Here is a 14,290-nt window from a genome sequence, read left to right as displayed (position 1 = left end):
TGTTCCCCATTTTCTTTAGTTAATGTATACTTTCCCGATCGTGTTCAGGACATTCGTTACCTTGATACCGTTGTCAAATATTGTAGGAAAGAAATTGTGAGAGTCGGAGACTTTAACTCGCTTCATGTGTCTTGGGGGTTTCAAAACAGACTCATGTTGAAAGCGATTGTCCGACTGGGCAATTAATCAAAATTTTTGTAGCTTAAACACGAAAGTAGTTACGTTTAATTCAAGATCTTTCTAATCAGCATTGGATCTAACATGTGCCAGTTCGGGGATTGCCGCCTCTTCCTGGTCTACTATGCCCTCTTATTTCTTTAGAGTTTCCGGCGCACACTGTTGTCAATTAGCAGAAATTTCAAAGTGTCTTGAAAACGGTCCTCACAGTGTTTCAACGTGTCTTGAAAAGTGTCTTGAAAACTGTCCTCAACATTTCGCCCCCATCGAAATGCGGCCGCCGTGGCCGGAATTCGATCCCGCGACCTCGTGCTCAGCAGCCCAACACCATAGCCACTAAGCAACCACGGCGGGTCGAATGTATGTATGTATGTATGTATGTATGTATGTATGTATGTATGTATGTATGTATGTATGTATGTATGTATGTATGTATGTATGTATGTATGTATGTATGTATGTATGTATGTATGTATGTATGTATGTATGTATGTATGTATGTATGTATGTATGTATGTATGTGTATGTATGTATGTATGTATGTATGTATGTATGTATGTATGTATGTATGTATGTATGTATGTATGTATGTATGTATGTATGTATGTGTGTGTGTGTGTATGTATGTATGTATGTATGTATGTATGTATGTATGTATGTATGTATGTATGTATGTATGTATGTATGTATGTATGCATGCATGCATGCATGCATGCATGCATGCATGTATGTATGTATGTATGTATGTATGTATGTATGTATGTATGTATGTATGTATGTATGTATGTATGTATGTATGTATGTATGTACGTACGTACATACGACCGATTCTAGAATTTGGCTGTGTTTTGTTTTCCGGAAGTGCTAAATATAAAATAAGACCAACTGTTCTTTTAGAGAGAGAAGCTCTTCGACTATATGTTTAGGTCTTCCTAAATACGTTGATAACAATGTGTTACACTATAGGAAGCGCGCCTACCTTCTCTTCACACGAGATTCCGCATGCTTACGGTTCAAACATACTTAAGAGCTTATGGATCTCCTCTACGACGTACACTTTACGCATTTATTTGTGAACCAAATTCTTTTTTTGAGAACACGTGGCCACGGTTGCATACCCCACAGGTTGTCTTTGTGCAGGCAAAATTATCACCTTTAAATGTTCATATTAGGAAAATCATTCCGTTTGATAGGTCCACGTTGTCACTCAAAATTGAATTTGCAGACGTTTTTACCAATAACGCTAAATTGCTGACTCCAACATATTGGAATGCCCTTTTGCAAGAATATTTGGCCAATTTCCCAATAAATGTAATAGCGACTGATGCTTCCTCGTGTGAAGAGAAGGCAGGCGTGGGAATCTACTCACCATCCCTCGATTGGTCTTTTTCACTTCGCCTATATACCAGATCATGTATCAACTTTTCAGACCGAACTCTTGGCAATAGTTCTTGCTTTGCGAAAGTTGCCCCTTTATTCTGCAGTGTTGTTATCGTCACAGATTCTCTTTCTGTATGCAGCGCGCTTAACGCGCTTACAAATTGGACCGCTTTGAACACGTTTTATGCATTAGCTCCACCCAACTTAAGTTTAGTTCATCTAGGATGGATACCAGGCCACCGTGACATTCATCTTGATGAAATAGCTGATTCTCTAGCACAAGCTTCATTAAATGGTCCGGTGATATCTGTGTTGCCGGCGACTGCGTATATCATTGTGGTTAGACAGTTTTCTTTGACCAAAGACAGACTCAAAAGCCTCTCATTAGAAAAATCTACGGACTTTATGCATCTAAATTATTCTTGGAACCGACAATGGTGTCTTAAACGACAATTCGAAGTATTTACCAGGGCCGCTATCTTGCACGCGTTCGAAAAGCCGACGTTTGGTTTCGCCTCACACGATTGGCCTATATTGACCTGTAAGCCGCGATATGGGCGATTGCTCACGGCCTGGGCAATCGCGTGAGACGAAACCGGACGTCGACTTTTCGAACGCATACAAGATAGCGGCCCAGGTCACGTTGCCGTATTCCGCCACTTAATTTATACTTGCGCAGATGTGGTCTGGCGGTATCCCCTTTATGATACCTCTGCAACGAACCGGGATCCATCGATCACTTTTTACTATCGTGTTGGCGGTTTTCTACTCAACGAAAACGATGTTTGGAAATTCCGCTACGTAATCTAGGACTGCCTTTATGCAGTACTGTTCTATTATCACTTGGAGAAACGGTATTAGGATACAGCCACAGGAACGTTTGCCGAACCATTTATAATTACCTCTGTGACACAAAATTATTACCTAATTAACATTTCCCATTTTACTTGATTTAGCTAACTCTCCGTCACTAAATTATGAATTTAGAAAATTCAAATAGCAAAAACACAAATTCATAGTAATATTATTATGAATCATATTATTCAAAATTTAACTTACTCCTTTATGTCTACCGTTTAGGTATTTTTATACGACGATCGTGTTACTATTTTTGTCTTTGCAAGGCTCACTACCTTATTATACACTTTTATTTAACTTACTATCCGTGTCTTTCTCATCTTCGATGAATAATTTATTTTCCCTTGTTTATTATTATTTTTTGATCATATCACTACCCGATTCGTGGCCTATCCTCCACAGTGGGTTTGTGCCTTTTAAATGAGGCATCATCGTCAATCTCCCACGGTGGGTATGCGCCACGACCACTCAGGTCAACAACAACTTACGTTCGCCGCCGGCCGCTGCCATGTTGCGCTTGAGCTTGCTGGCGCTGCACGTCGTGGTCAGCTGGTGCGCGTTGGTCGCCGCCGACGACACAGAGGACCTGACCTACCACAGCAGGCAGGGTCGACGCGAGGCTGTGCAGGGCCTGCACGAGGCGTTCAGTAATCTCACCCGGCTCGAGATTGTGGGAAAAGTGGCGAACAGTCCCGTGTACGTGCTCGTCATCTCTCGGACACCACGGCGGCAGTTTTTAGTGCCGCGCGTGCACCTGCTGGCCGACTTCCCCGCTGGCAGCGAGCTGCTTATCAAGTTGGCGTCGTACCTTCTGCACGAATACGGCCGGAATGAGGCTGTAGCGCGCGTCGTCAACAGTAGTGAGATCCATATACTCTTCTGGCTCGAGCCGGCCACCGTCAACGAGACCCCCAAGGATGACTGCTCGGCTGATGACCATGGTCGTGAGCTGGAAGGCTTCCCGGACTACTTCGAAGAGAAGTCGCACAAGTTCACCGACCAGGCCCACATGCCCGAGCAGGTGCAGCTGGTGATGCAGTGGCTTAAACGGGGCAGCTTTGTGCTGGGCGCGCACGTACGCGGCGGCGACGGTGGTATCGCCGTGGCGTATGGCTTCCATAACAGCGCCAAGGATTCGCCCAGCGAGGCTCCCGACGAGGACGTGATGCGCAACCTCTCGATCAGCTATGCAAATCACAACCAGCAGATGAAAAAGGGCACACCGATCTGCCCCGGCGGTCACCTGGGGGGCTTTCCCGGCGGTGTCATCAACGCGGCAGCCTGGAAGAGGAGGCCCGGCCTGATGCAGGACTATGCTTACGTGCGTGAGGGTACCCTCACGGTGGACCTAGCACTGTCCTGCTGCAGGGTTCCCAGCGAGGACACGTTGCGGAGGCTGTGGATGGATAACAAGCACGCAATCATTCATCTGCTGGGACAAGTTCAGCGTGCCATCCGAGGTTACATCAAGGGTCCTGACGGCACTCACATACCAGGAGCCGTGCTGACGATCCGCGAACGGAACGTGGGGTTCAGGTGACCCTTTGCGCTCTATGCCAGAAAACACACACAGCACGATTTATTCTCTTGGTATAATTTACAAGTTGAAAATAACACATGTGCAGGGTGCAACGGCTAGTTAAGTGTAATACTCGCATGTAGGTATTACACGACGTTGTGTTCGCATTGGCGCAAGTAGAATGAGTAAAAGAAAAGTAAGAAAAAAAAAGGAAGGGGGGGGGGGGACAAGAAATAGGAAACAGGGGCTTGAGGCGGGGGGGGGGGGGGTAGTCCCTTTTTTTTTCTATTTTTCTATGGGGTTTTGTGCCAAAACAACGATATCTGATTATAAGGCACGCCGTAGTGGGGGACTCCAGAAAATTTGGACCACCTAGTATTCTGTAACATGCACCTAAATCTAAGTGCACGGGTGTTTTCGCATTTCGCCCACGGCCGCCGTGGCCTAGACTTTTTTCTTTCGTTTCTTTTTTTTTTTTTTTTCGTGACACCCGTGAATTAATTTCATACTCAGTTAAAAGCAACTAAAGATAAAAGTAAGTCGCAGCTCATATTGGACAAGTGCCGACAGACCAAGAAGCTTTAATTCCTCACTTGATAAAGAGGGCGAACTCACACTCATACCGCCAAATCTTGCTGTCTGCTTTGATAAAATCACGCGTCAGCTGATTGTGACTAACGTTCATGACCACAAGTCTAGCAATAAAGCAAGAAAATCTCCGGATGATATTTTATATTTAGTAATATTTTATGGCTTGCGGCAATCTATCATTCAGACAGTGCCCCGTTTGTTCAGGGTATTATTTGCCACAAGACAAAGGAAGCCTACACACGATACTTTGTGCACATTGTAACAAGTTGACTGTCGTATTTCGCAGCCAGAGGTGGTATTCTAGGATGATCACTTTCGGCGATACTATCACTTTCGTGTGACGTAGAACAGGGAGCGTTGAATGATTTGGGCGGTTTTCTCAACCAGCCAATCAGCTCAACCGGTTTTGCTCAATAGGTGCGCACCGAAAGTGATATCTCCGAAAGTGATTGTTCGAGACTACGTCCCCAGGACGTGCAACCTTCTAGTATTTGTAAGCTTACAAAGGTTGCGAAGTTGAACATGGTGAACGATATTCTTAATACTGTGAGAAGCAGTGTGAATGACAAGGAATCGCACTTGAGTTTGCTACCTGTGGGCACAGTTGTGTCTGTTCTGTGCTTGTGTGTGTAATCGACAAAAAAGATAGTTTACAAGGTTGTAATTTTTGTTTTCCCCCTTTAAGTGTCTCCTGCTTTCTTTTTATTTTTTCAAGCATCCTTGTGCTTTCACGGAAGCACAGCGTATAGAAACTTTACGCACATGATGGCCCTGCGCAAGTAATGTACATTGACAGAAAGCTGAGCTAGTTGATAAGGATTCATAATGCAAAAAAGGTAAGGCGTGCAGACACGGACACTAGAGGCAAGAGAAGTGGACAACACTCCTCTTTTGTTTTGTCCACTTCTCTTTGTGTTGCCCACTTCTCTTTTCTCTGGTGTCCGTGTCTGCACGCGTTACCTTTTTTGCATTATGAATGTTGTACAGTCGACAGATTCTTAAAAAGTACCGTACGAGCGTCGACTGGCCGGCCGGTCAGCGCCTTCAAACGGCGCGAAGCGACGAGATTAGCAAGGGCTCCGTCGATAGCTCAGTTGGTAGAGCATCTAGTTCACTATAGTAGAGCTGTGAACTGTAGGATTACTATTGGAGATCAGCAAGAGTAGCGCATGCGCACAGAGTTCACTCAAAGCGCAGTTTCGTCTGCTAGGCTCTTCCCACAGCCCCTGTCGCGATTAACTCAGTAGAAGCTTCTCTGGTTATCGGAAACAGCAAGTGCGCGTGAACCCGGACGCGTCTTTTAAATGCGCAAGCATTTCTATGGTTACCCAACGAGAAAGCTGTCCGAGCGTCCGTCCGTCCTCCGCGTAAGACGATCGCTTTTAATACAGAGCCAGCTGTGGAAGAAAACGACGACGAACGCGCGAGCAGTGGCACGAGCGCGAGGGGCAGTATGGGAACGCTGGCATGTTCTGCGGCATCGGAGCCAGCTGGGGAAAAAGACGACAACGAACACGTTTAGCGACAACGAGCAGTGGCACGAGCGCGTCTCTCTGACCACATGACGTGTGGCCAATCCCCCTCGTGGGTACGAGCCATGTTTTGAGGCAACAACAACAACAACATGACGTGTGCATGCGCAATCAGGCATGCACTAGGCACACCTTTAGTAAGCCAGAACTGTGGAGCACCCGTGGCTTCGGCTCGGAAGGTCGTCAGCGCACCTAGCGCCGCCACCTGCAGTAGTTTGCTTGCCTCACCAGGGGAGGTATTCTGTAAGAGTCTACCTAGTGGACTGTCCATTTCGGCGGCCGTTGAATCGCTGCTGCTTGACGTGCAGGATGGAGACTGGAAGGAGACTGGCTGGTCTCCTTCCTGCACGACAAGCAGCAGCGAATCAACGGCCGCCGAAATGGACAGCCCACTAGGTAGACTCTTACAGAATACCGCCCCAGTTCACATTGCGCCGCCTTCCGCAGTGTCGCCGCAGCGCTGTCGCATTTACCGTCGCCAAGACGACCGCAGCCGCTGAGCAGTGCTAGGATTACCAGCAGTGTTGAGTGTGAGCACTCAACACCACGTCGTTAATACGAAATGCTTACGCACCCGCCGCGGTGACTCAGTAGCTAAGGCGTTGCGCTGCTGAGCAAGAGGTCGCGGGATCGAATCCCGGCCGCGGCGGCCGCCTCTCGATGAAGGCAAAATGCAAAAACGCCCGTATGCTTGCGTTGTAGTGCACGTTAAATAACCTTAGGGGGTCAAAATTATTCCGCAGCCCTCCGCTACGGCGTGCCTCATAAAGAACTAGTTTTGGCACGTAAGATCCCAGAAAGAAGAAGAAAGAAGAAATGCTTACGCATCATTCAGATGAGATTCTACGTAAGCTTTTATAACATATGCCGCTGTAGTCCTGATGCACCATAAGGTAAAGAACAAAGTGCGCAAGAAAAGAGAAATAGTTGATGAACCACGTTCGAAACTAGATCGAAATGTTGATAATCCCCTCTTGCGCTATACTATTTTTTGTCCCTATGATGCAGTTGCATTGGAGCTTTACACGTTTTGTTCATTATTTTCCTGTGCATGCGCACTAGAGCAGCACACGCTAAAAAAATTACTCCATCTCCCGCTAAAGGGAAACGTGTGGATGCGAAGCAGCGGGGAGCTATGGTTAGCTTGAGCGGGAGATGGTTTCGCGGCAGCGGCCCGAGCGCTCATCGCGGCGCTGCACAGGAGAGAGAATGAGGCGCGCGCGCTTCGTAATTTTCATACCGCGGAACTACCGTGGCGCCCCCAGCGGAGTATGCAGCTGTCGTACCACCTGTCATGCGCGCCGCTCCGGATTCCTAGAGGAGATAAAAGGGGGAGCGTAGGAGAGGAGAGAGAGGGGGAGGGGACGCGCAGACGCTGTGGGGGTGCGGCACGCGGGCGCCGCTCCGTACAGTAGAGGATTCCTAGAGGAGAGAAAGGGGGGAGCGTAGGAGAGGAGAGAGGGGGAGGGGACGCGCATGCGCTGTGGGGGTGTGGGACGCTGCGGGAAGTAGGACGGACAAAGCCCCCGCCATAAGATGCTTCGCATCTAAAAAGAATTCACCGATGATTACGATACTCCCTAATGCGAAGTTTAAGCGCAGCTGTTTAGGTGTTTTGAATTCGCGATATATTGTGGTAAATAATTTGATTCTGAACGACAGGGTCATCTCTCGGCAGCGGCGCTGAGCCTCTGCTAGGGCAGCTCGTTTAGCAGCAGCGGCAGACGACGCATTTCCACCAGTTGCGTCGCTCATTGTTCAGAAAGAAAGCGTGAACACGGGAACGCGTGGCGCGCGCGGAGCGCATTCTCTGTAAAGTCCCTATATAGTAAAAGTACCACAATCTACTCTTTCCTCCGCCGCCTTCTCTCCTAAAGCGCTTGCTTTTTTTTTTTTGCTTGCGAAAGCAAGTCGACGGTGGCGGCCCTAGAAAGTCCACGTTGAAGCTTTCAGGCCGGGCGCGCGCCACCGCCTCCACCAGAGACTGCGGCTGCGCAGAGTGACTTTGAACATGGCTCTGAGGCGGAATATATATATATATATATATAGAGAGAGAGAGAGAGAGAGAGAGAAGTCAATGCTCGCGCTATCATCGTCCAATCGGAGATACAGGAGAGAGAGCGAAGCGGCGTTGATCAAAGGATGGCGGTACTTTTCTTATATAGGGACTTTAATTCTCTGGCGGCGCGGTGCAGGCGAAGTTGCGCATGCGCAGTGGGTCCGAAGCCCACGCCAGCGCTTTGTTACCATAGCGCCCACCACATGCCTGGTCGCCGTCGTTGAGGGTGTCTCATGCGGCACTCCGCTTTCCTCCTCACCCTTTCGCCATACTCTCCTCGTCCGCTTTCCTCCTTGCACTCTCTTCGCTCTCGCCATCTTTCATCTCCCGCTGGGCTTCACATTCGCTCTTTCATCCTACGCTCGGTTACAAGGGACGGCGACGCCGAGGCCAACGCCGACGCTCAACGCAGGAACGGGCACCTAAGAGTTGTGCTCTAAAAAGGACGCAAGTCAAGGGCACACGATCCTGCTACCTTCAATAAGCCGGGAAGCTTGCGCCGAATTAATCGTGCCAGGGGCTGTGTCGTGCTGGTAGGAAGAGCCTAGCAGGCGAAACATGCGCTTCGAGTGAACTTGGTGCGCATGCGCTACTGTTGCTGATCTCGTCGCTTCGCGCCGTTAGAAGGCGCTGGCCGCTTGGCCAGTCTAAGTCGACGTTCGCGCGGTACTGTTAAAGAATCGGTCGACTCTACATATACATTTAGTATTGTTGCCGCGTGTTGCGAGTACCAAGAGGCGAGTAAGCGACGCTGCTGCAAGTTCATCCGTCTCTGTACAGTGTCGGTAAAGTGCAGAGTAGCAGCTTGGAAGTCATGTAGATGATTTTTCTGCAGTGTACACTGTACAGCGTGTGCTAATGATTTCCTTTCGGATATTTCTTCGGTGGCTCCTTCGACGGGTGCTGCCGGACATTATAGGCAGCATTACTTTCAAGCCAGCGTCGTTCTTTCTTGGTCGTCTTTGGTGACAGGTCCACCGACCAAGGGGAGTTCTGGAGACTCTTGCAACCCGGCAGCTACACGCTCATTGTCAGCGCCAAAGGCTACCTGCCGACGGCCGTGACCGTGAACGTGCCCGAGTACGCACAGCAGGAAGCGCCCATCGCGGTCGTCATGAGACCGTCCCTCTACCCAGCCAGGATCCTCCCAATCGACAGCTACAGTACCGAGAAGACTATTCCTGAGAAGCGCGGCGGCAGTGCTGACACGGCGTCAGCGGTCGGCGTCGTTGCTGGCTACGGCTTGTGCGTACTGGTGCATGCGCTTGCTCTGTGCGTCGTCGCGGCTTGCCGTGGCTGCTCGACTTCGTTCTGACTACGCAAGGAATTACTGTGTACAAAGAGCGCCTGTCCCGAGAGACGACAGCTCCGTGCATTTTCCCCACACTTCTACCGTGATATGCGCACAATTTGACGTTCTCTTACTTCAGGAGTTTATAGCTAAGACGAATCTTGAAACGTCTGAGCACGCTCCTAAGAAACAATTTGCATGAGGCGTCTTGGGCACTGATTTCCGCGCTTTGGAAACTGCACTTTGCAAGTTCGTTGCAACGATGATCTTTCCCTTTGCGATAATATATAATAGATTCGTTTCTTGCCACACTTCTAAGCTGCACAGAGGACTTCTTATACGGTAACATAGTGTTAGGACGCAGCGAAACGCATTAAAGACCACGTGATGTATGGCTTGGTGGACTCAGTCGCAAAACAAACGCAATTGTGCACATGTGCTTTCTTTTTTTCCTTGTTCACTTTCCAAAAAATTATCGTCAGACACGTTTGTAGAGGGTCCTCCATTCGGACAAAGGCGTAAGTGTTACGGAGCGACGCCCTCCCCGTTCACTCTTGGGTTAAAAAGCTATAGAGGAAATGCCTATAGTATCCTTCTCGGTGTTCTCTATCGAGAGCGAAACCATGAGTTTTTTTTTTTTTTTTGAATAGTTAAACCAAGGTCAATTAGTTAAACACGTAGCAAAGGAGGGGCAGGGGGCCGTGGGGGCATTCGTCAAAGGCACGTACAACAAAAACAAGCCGAAACTTTGCGGTTCTCCAGAGGTACAAAAAAACAAACAAACAAAAAAAAAAAAAAAAAAAAACAATACCCGCGCGGCGGTTCCATGGGATCTGCATGCTGCAGGATAGTTGCATGGGAGCGAGGCCAGGGAGGAGTGTGGGACGTGACATCCTGCAGTGTTTACTTCATTTTATTATTTTATTGCGCACCACTACATGCACTAATGCGTGCACGCCCGGTTCTGTTCGAGTATATAGATACATGCATGCCGTTCCTAAAACGGTTGCTGTAGTCCGCACCAGTATAAAATGTGTGCTAGAATTGTGGTATGCGTGGTCGAGTTAAGTGTGATGGCGGCTGCACATGCGGCGTGCATTTCGGGAATTTCTCGTGTTATTTCCTCCTCCTCCTCGTGTTATACAAGAATACATGCGCGTCCACTGCGGTAATTCCCCGTTTTGGTAAGAGCACCATGCCACGAAAAGATAAGGGCCAGGCGACGGTTGTCGGCAGCGACAAAGTGACCTTCCTTTTTGCGATAGGGTCTACATGCGCGATAATTGTGGGCTTCTGTGAGAGGCTTGATTACGGAGCAACATATATGCAGGAGTGCCGACCCACCTGATAAGGCAGCCCCACTATACTACCAAACACAACCAGGGAAACATTGAAAAAAAAAAAAAACCTATATCACCAACAATTTTCTTTTGATCCTACATTTTATGGAATCATACGCGCAAGAAATTACGGAAGTTCGACATTCTGACCGATTCCAGCACCAGTATATGTAGGTGGAATCTGGTTTAGACAATAGTAATGAAACTCATAGTTATCATATAGTAAGACATTAGAAACAGCGCACTCTGCGGCCGCTGTGGACGATATACTAAAAGCAAATGAAATTTAAGCAATCTCGACAGGGAGCAGGATGAGCCTGATATACAAGAGTAAAACGATACGGAAAACGCCAAATCGTTCACATGCCATTAATGGTTACTTTGATGTTGTATGGAATGGATAACAACGCAAGCAGTGAAATTCCAGCTGCAGGGGCGACCAAGGACGTCGGCTTATTCGAGGAATTGCAGAACGGCTTTACACAAGATCGCCGTGTGGAGAGAGAGAGAGAAAAGAAAAAAAAAACTTTATTTCGTCAGGTTCATGGGGGGGGGGTGATTAATATATATATATATATATATATATATATATATATATATATATATATATATATTTGTAGTTCAAAAAAGAGAAGCACGTAGGAAAAACATAACAAGACTTTACTGACGTTTCGGCCGGGGTCCGGCCTTCATCAAGAGTCTCCGGCCGAAACGTCAGTAAAGTCTTGTTATGTTTTTCCTACGTGCTTCTATTTTTTTAACTACTTCTGTGCCGGCTCCGGTTACTCTTTACTTCACTGATTTATATATATATATATATATATATATATATATATATATATATATATATATATGTGTGTGTGTGTGTGTGTGTGTGTGTGTGTGTGTGTGTGTGTGTGTGTGTGTGTGTGTGTGTGTGTGCGCGCGCGCGCGCGGCGACTTCTTTATCAGCTACTACTGCCGTACTATATTTCTTCATGATTATATTAGTCATCGTGACATGTCATCTCGTTCTTTCTTGCCTCCCTTCTTCATACTTTCAATTTTCATGCTTTTATCCCCTTCTGCCTAAAGAGTTATCTGCCCCTACCAGCATGCTTCTCTCCTTCTTTTCACCGGAGACCAACCTCCCTGCCTTTCTCTTCTTCTTTTCCTCTCTGTCAATCGTACAAATGGCTCAGTGGCTTTTTGCGCTTTCCTGTGATGTACGGCGTTTAACGTCCCGAACAAACACTAGGGTCTATAAGAGATGCCGTATAGTTTAGGCTCCTGACTAATTTTGGCTACGTTCGGTTCTTTACCGTGCCACGCAAACATCGGTGCGCGAGCGCGTTTGATTTCCGCCTCCGTAGAAATGCGGCTGCCACAGCCGGCATGCAGTCGCAGAGAGCTCGTGTTCAGCAGCAGAACGCCATAGGTACTGCGTTGCGGCGCTGTGATCAAGGCCGACTGTTCAATCCCGGCCGCGGCTGCATTCCGATGGGGGCGCAATGCAAGAGCGCTCGTGTACAGTGCATTGGGTGCCGGTTAAAGAACCCCAGGTGGTCAAAATTAATCCAAAGCCACCCACCCAATCACCCGCTCATTCACTACCATTACGGCCTACGTCATAATGAGAATTGGTTTTGGCACGTAAAACGTCAGAATTTAATTTAACGCCATATCCGCTGAGCAACTGCGGCGGGCTTCTTGTGCCCAGCGGCCGCTAGAGTCAGGGTTTTACATTTGCTCGGCTCGAAGCATTTAGTAGTGCCTGGGATGTTGCCATATTGTTGACGGGGCCAACGCCAGTTATAGAAAAAAAATCCGTCTCCTTGTGAGTGCCGCGCATTCTATTCAGGTTCGACACTTCAGCTAGCGAGGTGGGCAGAGATACAATACAAACGTCAGAATTTTCGCCAACAACGAGCTCAGCTGTTCAACTGCAGAATGCCGTAGCCTCTAAGCCACCGCGGCAATTTAATTTTTCTTTATCAAGAATAATAACAAGATTCCTCCCTAAAAGTTACAACAATCCAACTCCCTTGTGCTTACGTTGGCTTCAGTAAATTTTGTTTTCTCCCATAACTACTCGATAAATCAAGCCCCTCAGTTTTTTTCGATTTTATGGTTGTACATGCTACCGTAAACGTGTACTGTAAAGCTACTTTAAACTTGTACTAAATATCTTACTAATTCGTGCTCATGCACTAAAAAAAGAAAAAAAATACCCAATAGACACAAGGGAATAAAGATAAACTGCCGGAAACGTAAATACGGACGACAATGCTCCAACTCAAACACAGAATCAAAGGGCAACCCTTTGAAGCCGCTCTTCGTTCGAATGTTGTCACACTGCTCGCCAGCGACGGTGCCGCACACATTTCTCGCTCGATAAGATAGCGGAAATGAACGCATGTGACAGCGGAAAGTGTGGCTTCCGATATGGCCGCTTGTCTATCATTGCGTTGCTCGCAGGTTCGTTTTTAAACTCTTATCACTGTCCGGCGCAGTAGGCTCAGCCACAGAGCGGCATGTCGCTTCCTGAAGATCCGTGAAGAGCCGGAGATTACCTGGATGAGAAATCGCGATGTTCAGGTAGCTAAGTCAAATTAGTCCTTTAATTATTGACTTTAAGACACTCTGGCTTAATAACAAAAGTGAAGCCGTGCAATTATAAAGTAAAGATTACCTCTTCAGGTAATCCACCTGAACAGGCCGAATCACGCTATATTCTCCACGCGATTGTTAAAAGAATCTATTCGTAACTAAAACACCCACTTGAAAAAAAAAATAATAAAAAAGGAAGAAACACGCATGACATGTATGTATTCTAGAGCCAGCGCATCTATTTGTCGAAGTTGTCTTTGCGTTTGGCATCTGTGACTTTCGTTTAAAGCTACGGTTACGTTAATTTAGCGACGGCTTTTACTAGGAAATCGGGGAATCGTAAGACGGGATCACCGAACATGAGAGGCAGTTGATGAGCGAATAACGGTTATCAATTGAGTAAATCAATAATGGAAACGTTTTCTACTAATGTAAAAAAAAATGTCAATCGATTTACTACAAGAAGTCTAAGAATTTGGTCGATGATCATTATTGTAGAAGTGAATTCCTTCCGCTGTTTACAACAAGTGAACCAAATTGTCCCCCGGCGCTACATATTGCGGCGTCGTCCAAACACACACACACACACACACACACACACACACACACACACACACACACACACACACACACACACACACACACACACACACACACACACACACACACACACACACACACACACACACACACACACACACACACACACACACACACACACACACACACACACACACACACACTTACACACACACACACACACACACACACACACACACACACACACACACACACACACACACACACACACACACGCACGCACGCACGCACGCACGCACGCACGCGCACGCACGCACGCACACGCACGCACACGCACCCACGCACACACACACACAAAAAAGCTTCAGCGATTCAAGCGAAAAGTGCATACATTCTTCGGTATCACGCGTACAA

General features: G+C 47.4%; 1 protein-coding gene across 1 annotated transcript; it reads left to right on the top strand.

The window, feature by feature from the left end:
- Positions 1-2,923: 2,923 nt before the first annotated feature.
- On the top strand, positions 2,924-9,431 carry LOC119441449 (carboxypeptidase D). Its single transcript, XM_037706102.1, has 2 exons — positions 2,924-3,951; positions 9,089-9,431. Exons 1-2 carry the CDS (start codon positions 2,924-2,926, stop codon positions 9,429-9,431), a joined length of 1,371 nt encoding a protein of 456 aa, XP_037562030.1.
- The last annotated feature ends 4,859 nt before the right edge of the window (positions 9,432-14,290 follow it).

The sequence above is a fragment of the Dermacentor silvarum genome, chromosome 1 (assembly GCF_013339745.2).
Source record: "Dermacentor silvarum isolate Dsil-2018 chromosome 1, BIME_Dsil_1.4, whole genome shotgun sequence".
NCBI lineage: Eukaryota > Metazoa > Arthropoda > Arachnida > Ixodida > Ixodidae > Dermacentor > Dermacentor silvarum.
The sequence above is the reverse complement of the archived record's forward strand: the minus strand, read 5'-3'. Positions and strand labels throughout refer to the sequence as shown.